Raw genomic sequence first — 15,668 nt, forward strand, 5'->3', positions numbered from 1 at the left:
TTTAAATTGACGCCTAGGGCTATAATCAACTGCATTGGCGTCAGACTTCTCCTGTTCTTTTCTTCCGCCCCAAGAACAGAAGATCGACTTACCGGAGCCTTGATTGAATAATACCAGCTATATCAAGAAGTATGGGACAGAAATATTTCTGGTGTGTAAAGAATATGGCAAAATAGAAAGGTCACAAGCGACAGCGCCTCCTGCTGATTCAACCACTCCTAAGATCAAAGCGTAGCGGATGATTTCCTCAGGACTCTCAGCTAAGGAACCAGCCACCCAATTGCAGAAGCTATCCCGCCATCGCAAGTACTTCAGCATCATTCTACGCAAGGTACTTACTTGTGAACCAGGGCGCTTTGAACCAAATTGGCAATTTCTCATTGATCGACGCGGGAGAAATACTCACAAGTTCACCTGGTGGGAAATATACTGGGCCCATCCTCGACTCAAACCACAATCCACGCAGTCAAGAGCAAGCCTGTGATGCCAGTATCCATATTTGATCTTAATAGGAGTCCCTCTGCTCTCCCCCGCAACTCTACACAATGTTTGGAAGTTTTTGGACTTACGACCACAGCCCAAACCCAACTTCCAATAACCTTGGACATCCCGATACACGCTCACTCTGCTCTTGCGTTCTAACTTACCCCTCGCCAATCTAGAAAGCCACGCAGAATCGCGTTCGCGGTGATCTGAGCCGGAGACGAGATGAGCGAATCCAAGCCTCGAGAACGAACGCTGAAATAGAGTGACAGGTAAGAGCCGCGCCGATGTAGGAGAGGAAATGTGGCGTATAGCGATAGAGGGACAAGCAAGAGAAATTTCTTCCCAATGGCAAGCTTTACGAGCGCTTTTGGCTCCTCTCTGGTTGAGGTTTCCTTTCCCATGTCGACTAGGGTGCTGTCTGTTCTTCGGACGCCTTTTGGCTGGGAAAGGAGGAGGACGATGAAGGGACCGAGACATTCTGTATTGTATCAGGAATCCACTTTATACATTTGAGAGGGAAGGGCATTTTATGAGGGGCAACGAAGACTGTGTATGTTTTCCAGTTTAGTTTCCCTGTGCTCTTGATGCTATAATCTGTCAATTCATCAACGTTTACTTATAAAGAGGAGGGATGGGACGCACTGGGAACTAGATTGATAATCCCGCCGAGGATTGAACCACTCTTCAGTCCAAGGAAGCAAACTGTTCCCTAAGGATGAGAATGAAACTCACATATTTTGATATGCAAGCCGGTATACTAAATATCGTCCCCGTTTATAAGCTTCTGGGTTTGATATCCGTCTATTAGTCAGGAAGGAAAAAGGGTTGTGAGGATGGTACTCACAACCAATCGTAATTGCAGCCTCAGCAGACCAGAAGATGCCAGCCGTGATTCCACATGCCGCCGAGAGAGGGGGGGAGGCTCGGTTGCGTTGTGGTGTTTGCTTCTACCGTACGCATTTGTGAGATTGCCGAAGGTCACCTTTCCATCTGGTTTATGCTTGCGAATTATTATGTAGGAATTAGATTCGTCGCAATCTAGGCAGTTTAAAAGAGGAAGCACCTACGCGGGACAATACGAGCGACACTAATACTTCCATTTGCTTGCCACTCCCACCTGTAACTATGTCCCGGCACCTCCTCCTCAACTTTTCGCCTCACTCCCTCAAAATCACCTCCCGGAGTCACTTCTTACTAATATTCCCCTATGACTCTGTTTCCCACATTCGATTGCTGTATCGTTTCTTTGGAGCACAGGTATACTTAGCGCACATCTTTTCGTGGTACGAAGAAAACGGCATAAAGGATCGGGAATGCAGGGCATTTAGTGGCCTTCATAAAATAATGCCCTGTATTCCCGATACTTTATGCCATTGTCATCGTAGAAGTCGGAACTTCGCGTTGAACGTATTCTGCCAGAGAGATGCTGGAATTGATGAAAATTTCTCCTCTTGTTTCATACTGCTCAGAGCTTAGGTATCTTTGACTTGACTGGAGTGGAGAAAATACCAGATTTTTGAGTAGCCAAGCTCGTGAAGATCAGCCATGACGGATTTACAGTCGACCATCAGCATTGATCTTGTGTAAAAGAAGTATTTCGAACTCTTCATTTGCATTTTTTACATTCTTCGCAAGTACCGTCCTATTCGGTGGTCTCCCCAGTTCCTCAAGAGCAGTGAACCCAAACGCGTGGGCAACGTCGCTCTAATCCTGTGGTGTCTTGATTGGGATGCCGCAGAATAGCACTGCCCCTCCATATCTCTGTATCAGGGAGAAAAATACCCCTGATTCGGAAACTGAGATCAGTACCGCGATAGAGTTGGTCCATGGCCATCATTGAGGGGGAAGACAGCAGAGATACCGGCCATCTGTCTCTCATAAAGGAAGCGTTCAAAAAGCCTGATACTACTATCACTCGTGGAATAACAGTGAAGCAAAAAGTTTCCAGATAAAAGTGGGAATACAAACATCGTGGCGTAGAAGGGCTCCTAATGCCAAGATATGACTCAAAGTACTGCAACTAATAGCAACTACTGACTTTCACTTGATTCCCATTCAGGGGCATAGTTCCTGAGAGTCTTCAGAAGGATCAGAGATGGGATGCACAAGAGATTTTGAAAGGATAGTTAGAGATGGTGCAATTGGAAAGTGACATAACGCAATGGAATTTATGGAGAAAGGCCTTGACACTAGCCGCGCACTGATCTCTCTTCTCGCTTAATTCAGGGGTAGCCCGAGTGAAAGTTATCTGCTTTTGCAACTGTTACAAGCACTCAGCACTACATTCGAGGGTAATATTATCTTGTGGGTGGGTTCTACGTAGTCAACGGCATAAAGTAACGGGAATACAAGGCATACGAGCAGGTTCGGGGCTGCGAAGGCACTAATGCGTGTGATTTAAAGGCTTATACTTGCTATAAAGCCCTATCCCTTCGTCCGGCGAGACATAGTCCACGCTAGCAAGGGGGCCTGGCTCAGACTGTACGGAGGTACAGCCCATAAGTATTCATATAGCGCTAGCAGGGGTCTGAACTTCAAACCCTTACAACGCAACTACGAAATGCTATAAAAAACAGAAAAATAAAATAGCATAATAGCATACATATATGAGATGATAATCGAGTTTACTAGGCGCCTTTATGTCACGATTTGAAAGAGTTATGAGGGTTTAAATTTTCATAGACCCCGGTCGATTCGGTTGCTATGTGAATACTTATGGGCTGTACCTCCGTAAAGTCGTACCTTTGCTTAAAAACTTATTAGTCATCTATCGCCTTTTCGCCCTGAGCCAGGCCCCCTTGCTAGCGTGGACTATGTCTCGCCGGACGAAGGGATAACGTCTGAGCGCTATAGTTGCCCTGCTAACAAAACTATAACCCTTGAACATTTTCCACAACCTTACCTATGGCTTACAGCACACTTTTAGGACAGCGGCCTGGAGAAATAGAGGACTTTAGTGGTTAATTGCAGTGGAAATTTGATACCCTGAGAGCCTTAAACTTGCGCGCATATCCTGTATTCCCGTCACTTCATGCCGTTGTCTCCGTATACTCGCTTTCACTGGATCTTCATTTCTCTATCCGGAGGCATAGGTACAAATTATCAATACTATTTGGGTAACTGTCAGTGTGCCAAATTAGGTTGCCAGGAAACAAGTAAGATAGATACTCTTCAAAGGAGTTTGAGGTGGAAAGGGGGAAACGGTGAATAACCAAGCGAGGCTTTTTGATTCACACATGATCAGAGAGAAATCGCTATTCGGAAGGTCAACGTATTTCCATTCATTTACTTTCTGAGTTCTATCGTCTCGATGTTGACTCGCAAGTTCACTAGATAGAGAAAAAGTTGGTCTTGGGGAACAGTAAACAGTGCAATAAGTGTATATTTATGTCCTTCTAATCATTGGATCCTCCCTGCTTTAAACCCTTTACATTCTCCTGAGTGATTTCAGGTTGGCTGGAAACGTCGAGTACCTGCCAGTGTGTCAAATGAGTAGAGTAGAGTAGAGTAGAGTAGTGGGTCCTACTCATACTCTACTCAAGCTACTCATGAGTAGTGTGAGTAGTGTGAGTAGGTACCCACGTGACAGACTAGCCCAATAAGGTAAGCCTCCCGTCTAGCGCCGCTCTAGCGCCAGGTATCTACCCAATTAGGCAGTGGCATTACTTAGTAAGCAAGACAGGGGAAATCACCAGAATCAAGATTCTAAAGAGCATAACTAGTTTATTATTATAGAAAATTAGTATTTAGCTAGCCTTATATAAGCCCTAACTTACCTTTACTAGGGCTACTTAATAAATACCTGTATTATTTAATTATTATTAAATAAATCTTAATTTATTCCTGTCACGTGACGGCTACTTATAACTACTCATACTACTCATGAGTATATACTCTACTCTACTCAGATTTTTAGGAAATTACGCTACTCATATTCTACTCACGCTACTCATGAATATTCATGAGTAGTATGAGTAGCATGAGTAGTTCTTTGACACACTGGTACCTGCCAAGTACACGACTTGGATCCCCAGAGACTTCACCAAGAAAGTTGTCAAATAAACCCTCCTTCGTAGGCTCAATCTCTTTGAAGCGTTCGGGACTGAATGAATAGTAAATATGGTATTGTAACCAATCCTCCTTTCGCGTCTCGCGAATCCCGTCTTTTGGGCCCTCGTAATTATCACTCGGTGCCATTGCTTCGGATCGCCCATCAAGCCAATCTTTATTTGGGCCTCGTGAACTGTCCCTTTTTGCTATTTTCCATTGTTGCTGTCGCCGGAAGATGCATTATTACTTGGAGATGCTGGTTGATTGATAATCGAGATTTTTGTGTTCTCCACGTAGTCTAATTGTCCAATTGATCTGTTATGTATCTTTCTGTAACCGAAGTCCCTATCAAAAGCACGACCCCACCAAAAGCACGTTTTACATAAAAATAGTTTAATTAATTAAAAAATAACCACTTTATAAAATGGTCTAATTTTTTAAATATAGGATCTTTCAAATAGTTAGAATATACTTTGTATATTATATAATCAAAATACTTAATACTTCTTAATATAATAAGCTTTTTCTTATTTTAGTTATATATAATAAATATTAATATAATTTTTATATTATATAATATTATAAAGTAAAAAAATTCTAGATTTACTATTTTATAATATTAAAATTAATATATATATTAAAATTCTATATATTATAAGTATAAAAGGCTTAATTATAAAACTAATAATTTTAATTTTTTAATTTTTTAATTTTTTAATTTTTAATTTTAAATAAAAAAGTATTTATAAGATATAAAAATAAGATATAAAGTTATATACAATATTTTATATAAGAACTAATATTTTAAATATAAAAATCCTAATTATTAAGGCTTTATATAAATAAATATAATAAATATATATATTATTAATTACTTAATATTAAATTTATAAATATTATATTAATATATATAAGAATCTCTTTATTATTTTTATTTAATTATGTTTTGAAGTTATATTTATAATAAAAAGTTTATACTATTTTTATTAATATCTTATAAATTAATAATAATTAAGAGATTTATATATTAAATAATTAAAAAAGCTTATATAAAATTATAATAAAGATATTACTTAAGGAATATTTAAATGAAATCTATTAAAATAAATATTAGCTTAAAGAAATTATAATTATTATATAAGATTATTAATAAAGTCAATATTATTAGTTTTTTATAATATCTTAAAATAAGATATTTTCAAAATTATAAAATTAAATATATAAAGAGCTTTTAATAAAGATTAAGTAATAAATAGATATCTTATATATAATATTAGAAATAAAATTAATAATTTTATTATATATGCTTTATTAACTTTTATTTTATAAAAAGTTTTTAAAAAATATATTTTTATAAAAAAATTAACTTAAACTTGGATTTTATTTAGAAATAATAAGTTTTAATAAATTACTTCTATATATTTTAAGTTACTATAACAAATAAAATATAGCTTATATAATTTTATATTATTTTTTATATTTATTATTAAAATATATTAAAAGTTAATAAATTAAATGAAATATATATCTTCTGAAATATTTTCTTTAATTATACAAAATACTTTATTATTATTTTATTTTATTGTTTTATTATATATATAGAGCTTATATATGAAATATTATATAAAACGGATTTATAGTTATCTAATTATTAAGAAATAAAAAATTCTCTAAATCGTGCTTTTGGTGGGGTCGTGCTTTTGGTAGGGAGTTCGGTTACAGTCGACTTTAAAGGCGTGATGTGGTGGCAAAGTGCGCAAGATCGGGAGATGAACAGGAAAATTTGTTGCGGAGAAACGGCCACTTTTTATAAGCATTTCTCAGAGATTCTTCGGGGGGCTGGCGTGACGTGAATGCAAGCAAAAGTCAACCGCATTAGAACTTATGGTTCTGAATGAATAATAAGCGATCAAGCTTAAAGTGCTCTGATTGCATTACCAGGTGCTCGCCCCACCCCAGCTGCCCCTTTTATTCCTCGCTTGGAGAGTCATCGGGTTTTCGCGAGGAGCTGCTGATGCGAAGCCTGGAGCTTATTTCACCGCAAGAGGTGTGGGCGCCACGAAGTATGCTCTTTCTTAAAAGCATCATGAAGTCTGTTCCGAAATGCCAAAGTGGGTAATGTGATTCCAAGCCGGAATTCTTTTTATTTTGTCCTGCTATCCCCCATTTCCGCAGCTCCCGCATTAGCCCTTCCCTTCCGCTTCTCGCAATTCGCTTTCGAATGTTCCCAATTTCAACCAATCAAATTTCACGTTACGCAGCGACTTATTCAGCACGCTGCATACCTTTGGTTATGTCCGGTCACGCTTAGTAGTTCATTACTCAAGGAGCTATATAAGTGAATCGACCCAATGGAGTTTCCCTCTCATTTCATTCAAGCGTCTCAAACAATTGCAAACCAACTCCATCCGACACAATGGCAACAATGCAAGCCCTCCTCCTCAGGAAAGACATCCCAGGCGCAGCGCCAACTCTCACCCTCACCACCGTCCCCAAACCAACACTCACCCCAGGCCACCTCCTCGTCAAAGTCCACGCCTCAGCAATCCACCCTTCTGACCTCATAAACGCCAAAGGCGCTTTCCCCTTCACCACTTTTCCGCGGATCCCAGGGCGCGACTATTCTGGCACTATCGTGGAAGGCCCTCCGTCCCTCGTCGGCACGGAAGTCTACGGCACATCAGGCTTCACGCAAGCCTTCTCCCTCGATGGAGCGCAGGCTGAATATATCCTCGTTCCCGAGGCGGCCGTTGCTCCGAAACCGAAGAATCTGAGCGCCGTGCAGGCAGCGACGTTGGGCGTGCCGTTCACGACTGCGAATTTGGTACTGAGGAGGGCGGCGTGCAAGGAGGGTGATGTTGTGTTGGTTCTTGGGGCCAATGGTGCTGTCGGTTCGGCGGCCGTGCAGTTGGCGAAGAATATTGGCGCGAAAGTACTCATGGGTACGAGAGATGAGAAGGGGGATGTGAATACCACTTCTGACCCCGAACTGAAGAAGATCGACGAATTGACTTCAGGGAAAGGTGTAGATGTTGTGGTTGATACTGTGGGCCAGCCCGGGTTGACGAAAGCTGCGGTTGCGAAATTGGGGAGAGGTGGCAGGCTGGCGTTTATCACAGCACCCAGGATGGGAGTCACGGAGTTGGGTGTTGAGATGTTGGATTTTTATCGGATGGAGAAGACGCTTGTTGGGTGTAATACGCTTTCATATTCGGTAGAGGAATTTGCGGAGGAGTTGAAGGCTTTGACTCCGAAGTTTGAGGATGGCGGCTTGAAGGCTGCAGCGCCGGGAGAGTGGAATGAGTTGAAGTTAGAAGATGGCGTGCAGGCATATGAGAGAGCTGGCCAGAGGGGCGGTGGTAAGTTTGTTATTGTGGCATGATTTTTCTGAGGAAGTTTATAGAGTCTTTGCTTTCCCACTGCGGACAGATCGAGGATGAATAACTTGCCAAGCTCCACGAAGCAGATGCAGAATGAGTAAGAGGGGCGGGAAACGAAAGACCTGCACCAAAAGTGTAAGCCGTGTGGAATATGGATAGCCTAAACATAAGGATTGCTATTGGAGATTGTGTACTGAATTTTGTAGATAGAGCAGGGTGAACTCATGAAGTTAATCTAAATCGCCTTCTGGAGCAGGCAATATTATGGATCACGTGACTCTGATTCCCTCTCCCAATGTTTTGCAGCGATGATCTTCAGGGCAAAGTACTCTGCTTGAAGTCACCTTATTCAATGCTTCATTTGCTTGAAAAGGTCGTATCGAGAGGTCCAGATCGAGACTCCGTTCTTGTTACCCGACTCCAGCGGGGTCAAATGCGGGGCAATCCAGTGTCGATCACCAGCGGCACATGCAGAACCACTGAAAAGCCCTTCGTAAGAGGGTGATTTTAATACGAGAGAAAGTATATATCCTACTCCCATCGCCGATCCCTTCTCATTCGTCCCTCGTGAAAGTTGTACTGCATACACCCGTACTGGGAGTTGACTCGCTTTTTGCCTGCCCCTCGCTTGTCATTCCCCTTTCGAGGTTCTGTGGCTGCCAACACCTCGGCCCAGCGCTGCCCCAGACACCGAGACGCCGTTTGAGCCTGATCTAACTGTGCCCTTTTCTAGACTTCACCTCTCTTCGACATTCCATTCATCTCTTCTTCTTATATACATCCTTCAAAGCGTGGATTTTGTGTGTTACTCTCGTGTCACTCCGCACTCACCGCCAAAATGCCCATCCACGCCCGCTGGACGATCCCCATCCCTGTGTGCTCCCTCCAAACCTTCCTCTTCAATCCTTCAATCGGTCTCTCGCCCGATAAACCCGCCTTCTACGATGCCGACCGCCCAGACACGCACTTCCTTACTCGCGAGACCGTCCGATTGTGGTCTCTGCGCTTCGCCGCCGGGCTGCGGAAAGCAGGGCTGCAGCCTGGGGATCGCGTCCTGCTGTTCTCGGGGAACAGTTTGTTTTGCCCGATTGTGTTGTTGGGGATTGTGATGGCGGGTGGGATCTTCACGGGTGCAAATCCCGGGTTTGTGGCCAGGGAGTTGGCGTATCAGTTGAAGGACTCAGATGCTAAGTTTTTGATATGTGCTGATGGGAGTTTGGAGCTTGGCATCGAAGCTGCTGAAAGTATCGGGTGGTCGAAGGAGAGAATTTTCAGATTTGATGATGAACTTTTCGAAGGTACTGGAGGGCCAAGACTGGGGACTAGACATTGGGCTACTTTGATCGAGAGTGAAGAGGTGGGGAGGAAGTTCAAGTGGTATGAGCCAGCAGACCCGAAAGATACGACTTGTTGCTTGAATTACAGCTCTGGGACGACAGGAGTGCCCAAAGGAGTGATGATTACGCACTACGCTTATGTGGCGAATGCAATCCAGTTTGCGCATCTGTCGAGCTTGCATCCAGACCATGAGCACCGGACGAAGACTTCGTTAGCTACCCCCTCCCTCCGTTTCTCGGAAGGTTTCTAACAAGGGCCAGGAAATGGCTCTGTTTCCTCCCCTTCTACCATGCTATGGCGCAGACGATCTTCATTGCTGGTGGCCTAGCACGCGGTATTCCCGTGTACATCATGAAGAAATTCGACTTTGTCCAGATGCTCGAAAATGTGCAGAAATACCGCATCTCCACCTTGACCATGGTTCCACCAATCGTTGTGGTAAGTCCCCCAACTCCCCACCCCTTCGGTCTCCCAATTGACCATAATCAGGCTCTCGCCAAATCCCCCCTAACGAAAAAGTACGATCTCAGCAGCATCCGCGACATCGGGTCCGGCGCTGCACCGCTGAGTGGCGAAGTAATCGAAGAATGCGAGGCTCTCTGGCCCTCGAGAGACAGGAGATTAGTGCAAGGCTGGGGAATGACGGAAGCTACGTGCTCGCTGCTTGGCTGGGACCTGACGAGCGAGATTGATCCGAATTCAGTCGGCGAGTTGAATGCAAATTGTAGCGCGAAGATTATGGATGCGGAGGGGAAGAAGGAGGTGCCTGTTGGTGAGAGGGGGGAGATTTGGGTGCAGGCTCCGAAGTACGTCTCGTTCATTTTCCTTTTTCCCCTATTAAAATATTCAATTGAATTGTGAGTATGGAAGGAGACGGTGCTGATGATAGGGGATAGCCTCATGAAAGGCTACTGGCGCAACGCCCCCGCCACAAACGAAATCTTTGTTGAACAATCCGACGGCCGCTGGATGCGCACAGGAGACATCGCCTACGTCAACGAAAAAGGCTACTTCTTCATTGTCGACAGGATGAAAGAGCTTATCAAGGTTAAGGGGAACCAAGTTGCGCCGGCGGAGCTGGAAGCGCTGTTGCTGGAGCATCCGGCTGTGCAGGATGCATGTGTGGTTGGTGTCGTGATTAAGGGCGAAGAGGTGCCGAGGGCGTATGTTGTGCCCCAGCAGGGGAAGGGAAGTGGAGACTTAGAGGGGGAGATTCAGAAGTGGTTTAGGGAGAGGACGAGTAGGTATAAATGGTTGGTTGGGGGCATGGGTTTTGTTGAGGCTATTCCGAAAAACCCAGTATGTTTATGGCCCTCCTTACTTCTCGCTGTTCCTGCTAACGAGACGAAGTCGGGTAAAATCCTGCGGAAAATCATGAGAGAAAAGGCGAAGGCGGAAGTTGGGGATAAAGATCCTGTGCAGGCGAAGTTGTAGATGTTTAGAACGGCCGTATAAGTTGATATCATATCTCAGGAAAGATGTGAAATGATTACGAATTCAACTGTTCGGTGGCATTCAGCTTTTCTGTCAGCTTACACCTTTATCGTCATTCCTCTCGAAGTCCTCCAACCTCACCACGACAGCGTATTTCAGCACGCGAGCTTGCCCCACCTTGTAATCGATAATTGTCATCTAATTTCCAAGTCCGTTTAGTTGGGGAGGACGCAGATATCGTTCCCGATTTGATTTTCTCCAACCGGATATTTGGTATTCGACGGAAATAGCTTTGAGTTTAAATTCCTTCTAGCAAGGAGTTGTGTAGGGCTGTTGTTAGCTCCAGCGCAGTTCGGCACCACTGCATCAGCTTACTCTTTATTTTTCTCTTCTATGGAATCGAATCACTTAGATTAGAGGGTGTCCGATATAACTTGACGTTTCTATATATGAAGTTTTTAAAACCCGTAAATGTAATATTTAGTGGAACGAGCGGTCATAATTAAAAATCGCCCATGTAGCCAAAGCAGTACTTCGTCACAGGCTCACAGTGTTTTCATCATCATGACGTTATTTGGGCAAGCACTTAATACAGAGGTCGTGGCATAAAGTATCGAGAATACATGGCATTTTCACCTTTGGTGCTCTACAGGTACGAATTTAGGGCAAGAGTTCACTCTAAGCCCTATAACTCCAGGCAGTGCTCCCTAAATCGACGTAAAGAGGCGCTGTAAGAGATTGGCAAGGGATAAGTAGATATTCTAGGGTTATAGCGCTATTAGTAGAGCAACTATCGCTTGGACGTTAAACGAGTAGCTATTGTAGGCCTCCTTAGCGATGACTCGCTTATAAGTACAGGAGAGAAGCCCCAAAAAGGTGGGCAGCCCCAGTCGAAGGCTCATAGACTACCTCTAGGGGAAGGGCCTGGAAATATAGGGCCTTATAGCGAGTTTTCTACCTTGATCTGTAAGTTAGAGGGTCTAAAAGTCTCCCAATGCCTGTATTCCCGATACTTTATGCCGCAATCTCCATAAATGTATAAAAACAGAGGAACTTCTCACTTTGGTCGGCCTTCTGCAAACAGAAAGGGTAGCGCCCAAGGTGCTTCACTGGAGACTTGGGAAGGATAACAGTTGGTTGTTAAACCCGAATCATAGCCTCCACGGAATCCGTTTCTGTTCGAAAGGTGACCAGCGCTGCTTTATCGACCCCACTAGGCAAGCTAAGGAGATGAGGGGAAGGTGAAAAACGGGTAAGCAGTGGTGAGCAACGGTGGAAAACCGCAGAGACAGCCGAAGTATGTATTAAGGAGAGAGAGGGGGGGGGGGGGGGGGCAGGTGGGCTCCCTTAAGATCCGGTTACACTTTCCTCGTATCGTCTTAGGCGCAGATCCCATTTTAGCTCCGCTGTAGCCAGAATTCCTCCAGAACTAATTTTGGATTACGTATACTTATATACACATTACAGGTAACCTTAACTTAATCTTATTATTCTATAACATCTCTTTAATATTTATAAAGGCAATTTAACATAGTAAGAAATTCAATAGCTCTTAATTTACTTGAAGCAATGGGACAAGGCGTAAAGATCTCTATTTCCTGTCTTGTAGAATACAAAGCTGAAGAGAAGAAGAGATAGAGAGAGAAGATAGAAGAGAAGAAGTACTAGCTAAACCGACTGAAATGCCAGCCTGACAGGTGAAACCAGTCAGGTAATAGCCTACTCCCCATAACGCCAGCCAGTGCCGTCACAATATGAATATAAATATAAATATTTTAATATTATTCCATTGCTTTATAAGTACAAATATAATTCTTTTTTTAAATTACTCCTGTAGTCTCAGTTAAGCTTTGAAGAGGAAGAGCTAAATTATCGATCCTAGATTCCTGAAGTTCAGGTGATCGGGCAATCTCTTCTTGGTAGAAGCGCAATTGGGCCGACCTTTGTCTCGCTCTCTGACTTTTCACTCCCTCCCCTAGAATGACCCTCCCCACCCTCGCACGCACTCCTGATTTCCCAACTTCTATCACAGGCGTCGTCAAGCAGAAGCCGAACTGGATAAGGAATTCCACCATAGCATAGAGCACCGCTCCACGAGCACGACTCGCTTCGGTGGTTCCGACCTCGAAATAAAAATAGGGATTCGAGGCCCCATCTCCAGTAACAAACCACTCGAAGAACTTTTGTGGTCCATCGGTAGACGAAACCAATGTCATGCCCTTCTCTGCACCCCATTTCTGAAGCCGTGATTTGAGAATCGTTTCGGCTCTTTTCTTGAACCCGGCGATCTTCCCGGCTGTTGACCATATCGTGACTTGACGAAGTCGCCTAAGCCGGCGTTTGTATATGACAGCAAGCCCCAAGCGTCCAGCAGTCACATCCCAAATCCCCTCTGCCCACCGATCAGCCTCATTATCTATGCCTGGCCAGGTTTCCGGGACCATGTAATCAGGCGGTGCATTCCCCACATTGGCAGGCAGGCCCTGAGAAAAAGGTCTTGTTCGAGAAAGGGCATTCGCGATAATGTCTGAAGCTCCAGCAGGCCCCAGATAGTGGGTAAGCATTGTGGTAATAATAACCAGAGATTTTAGCAGCTGCACAGTTCGAAATTCGTGGTCGTGAAGTAAACAGCTCTGGTCGGCGATCTGAGCAAAGTCCGGCGTGACCATGTCTAAGTCCAATACCCCTAACAACAGACACATCTCTTTGCTAGCAAGAGTCCATACCTTAGGATTGATTCCCGAATTTTCTTCTACATTTTTGTATTCGACGGTTACTGCTCCAGTCCATTTTGAATCCCACATCCTCTCCATGTGACCAGATAGCATGCCGTACTGTCGCTTATTTGCAGAGATATATGCCTTTATGTGCGAAATCGAAGTCAGAATATCAGATGGTTTGTTCGTGACCGCATCAAGCATGCACCTCTCGACGAGATCTCCTGGCTCCAGTGACGGCTTCAAAGGTTGGCCGCCCCAGAGCTGAGAGAAATTCGTAGACGTGAGAAGGGTCTTCAGCTGAGCCTGAAGCCCGAGAATGATTTTCTACGCCCCAATCAGTACGTCTTCAAATCTCATACGGATGGGGGGAAGTACCTGGAGACTTTGATATACAGTCATGAGATTACACAACACAAACGTGACGGCATTGCTTTGCTCCTGAACACGCTTTCTCTCTTTTTCGCTCCGCGCCTCGATAGCTTTCATGACCAACTCTTTTAATTTGTTATTTTCTCGAAGCATGTCTTGCCGCAATTTCAACATAGCCTGCATCACCTCCCCGAACTCCCTACGGAGAGTGTCGTGCTCAGATCTCGAAGCCGCATCCATTGATTCCAGAGCTTTCTTAACATCCATGTGCGCTTCTTTCTGCGTTGACACAATGGTACTAGTTGTTTGCTCATGCCTCTCATCCGCCCTGGCGCTTTCAACTAATATGGAATCGTAGAGAGACTCGGTGTTTTCCAAAATAGCTTCAGATACTGACCTCGATTGGTCTTCGAGAGAATTGAGTGCTGATATGAACTCTGCCTGTGTTTCCTTTTGTTTCGATACGATTGTAGTTGCTGTTTGGGCGTGCCTCTCGGCAGACTTTGCACTCTCCGAGGCCATCGTATCGCGAAGGGAGTAGTGATTTTCGGACAAAACCTCGAACAACATTTTCGCATGCCCGTCGAGGGAGTCGAACCGTGCGGACTGCTCCGTAGATGTAACATCAATATGACACCTAGCAAAATTAGCTTTTCAATTCATTAGGAACTTCCGATTGTAACCAACTTCAGGTCCACAAGCACATGAAATTGTATCTCATCGCGATACCCCTCCAACCTCCGTTTCATATCCTCCACACGCTTCTTCCCCCACATCGCCTTTAATGCCTTTCTCGAGCTCTTGATTCTGCTCTTCTTACCATCCGCTTTCATCCCCTTCAATGCGTCCGACAGCTCCTTCGCCACGATCGTGCATTGCTCACAGATACAGTCAAGGCTGTTATTTCCAGTCGCTGCCCCCGCAGACGCTGCAAGCTTCACAGCCACCTCGGTAATATCCTCAGTGAGGACTCCGATCTCGATATGCTCTACCAGAGCTCCATTGGACGAGTTGTGAATCTCGCGCGCTTTGGAGACAGCCTTCACCCCAAGGTCCAGGAATTGGATGACATTTGCTGCCACGCCTAGAGCGGTTATCGGGTCCATTATGTCCGCTCGCGAGGAGCATTATTCGGGGAAATTGATGGGTGGGATCAAGAAAGGAAAGAGTATAATCATTCTTACACTACGTAAAGGAAGAGAAGATTAATTGAAGGAAAAGCTGTTGGGTTTGGGGTAGAGCCTCGTCCTACGTAAGCCACATTATGCACGTCGATACTCACAACCGCTTCGGGTGCAGGAGAGCTGAATAAAAAGAAAAATATATTCATGTCACTCTGGATGCCTGCGTTGCAAGGTTTCGGGTAAGGTTCTAGTTAACCTTTCCAGTATCCAGACATTAGGTAAATCAAGGGGTTACTTCCCAAACCGTACTACTGCTGCAAGTCACTGCGAGGCTGTGAAGCCGCATCAATGCCAAAGGAGCCACCTGCCAGACAATCGCGCGTGCCATTGGTCCGAGAAGACTTCTCAGGAAATAGAGATGTGCAGCATACCAGATTCATAAGAGACTCGAGAAAATTTCCAATCCGCTAGTATATTCAGAACGCTTACTGAGGCCATTTGCGAGTTAGAGGACAAAACGCGAGTTTTTTTTAACAGAAAATCAGAAAATCAAAACTCGCTTCCGCGTTTTGTCCGCTAGCTAGCTATTGGGCCTCAGTAAATCGCGGGGGATCGCAGCTTATGAATGGTGGAAATTAGCTCCTCACTAGTGGGAACTATCCGAGGGCTGGAAAGGGGGGGTATAACACGTGATGCTGGAGACTCCCAACCCACGTGTTCCCCTCTCTTCCACTAGCGAACAAAGCCAAGGGATACAGGTCTGTTGA

The 15,668-nt window shown here is 44.4% G+C and overlaps 4 protein-coding genes across 4 annotated transcripts; 2 read left to right on the forward strand and 2 right to left on the reverse strand.

Annotated features, from left to right (window-relative positions):
* Nucleotides 1-486: 486 nt before the first annotated feature.
* Nucleotides 487-900, reverse strand: K444DRAFT_618266 (uncharacterized protein; the record flags this gene model as incomplete). Its single annotated transcript, XM_024881281.1, has 1 exon — nucleotides 487-900. A coding segment is annotated over exon 1 (244 nt), but the record flags the coding sequence as incomplete, so codon positions are not given.
* A 5,941-nt stretch (nucleotides 901-6,841) lies between these two features.
* On the forward strand, nucleotides 6,842-8,171 carry K444DRAFT_618267 (GroES-like protein). Its single transcript, XM_024881282.1, has one exon. The coding sequence runs from the start codon at nucleotides 6,953-6,955 to the stop codon at nucleotides 7,916-7,918; it is 966 nt and encodes a 321-aa protein (XP_024731356.1). The 5' UTR covers nucleotides 6,842-6,952; the 3' UTR covers nucleotides 7,919-8,171.
* A 286-nt stretch (nucleotides 8,172-8,457) lies between these two features.
* K444DRAFT_570202 (4-coumarate-CoA ligase-like protein) lies at nucleotides 8,458-11,140 on the forward strand. The gene is made up of 5 exons (XM_024877254.1): nucleotides 8,458-9,464; nucleotides 9,515-9,692; nucleotides 9,744-10,060; nucleotides 10,151-10,553; nucleotides 10,605-11,140. Exons 1-5 carry the CDS (start codon nucleotides 8,755-8,757, stop codon nucleotides 10,686-10,688), a joined length of 1,692 nt encoding a protein of 563 aa, XP_024731357.1. The 5' UTR covers nucleotides 8,458-8,754; the 3' UTR covers nucleotides 10,689-11,140.
* A 1,368-nt stretch (nucleotides 11,141-12,508) lies between these two features.
* Nucleotides 12,509-14,883, reverse strand: K444DRAFT_699243 (uncharacterized protein; the record flags this gene model as incomplete). Its single annotated transcript, XM_024887981.1, has 3 exons — nucleotides 12,509-13,732; nucleotides 13,784-14,414; nucleotides 14,465-14,883. 3 exons carry the CDS (start codon nucleotides 14,881-14,883, stop codon nucleotides 12,509-12,511), a joined length of 2,274 nt encoding a protein of 757 aa, XP_024731358.1.
* Nucleotides 14,884-15,668: the final 785 nt, after the last annotated feature.

The sequence above is a fragment of the Hyaloscypha bicolor genome, assembly GCF_002865645.1.
Source record: "Hyaloscypha bicolor E unplaced genomic scaffold K444scaffold_135, whole genome shotgun sequence".
Taxonomy (NCBI): Eukaryota; Fungi; Ascomycota; class Leotiomycetes; order Helotiales; family Hyaloscyphaceae; genus Hyaloscypha; species Hyaloscypha bicolor.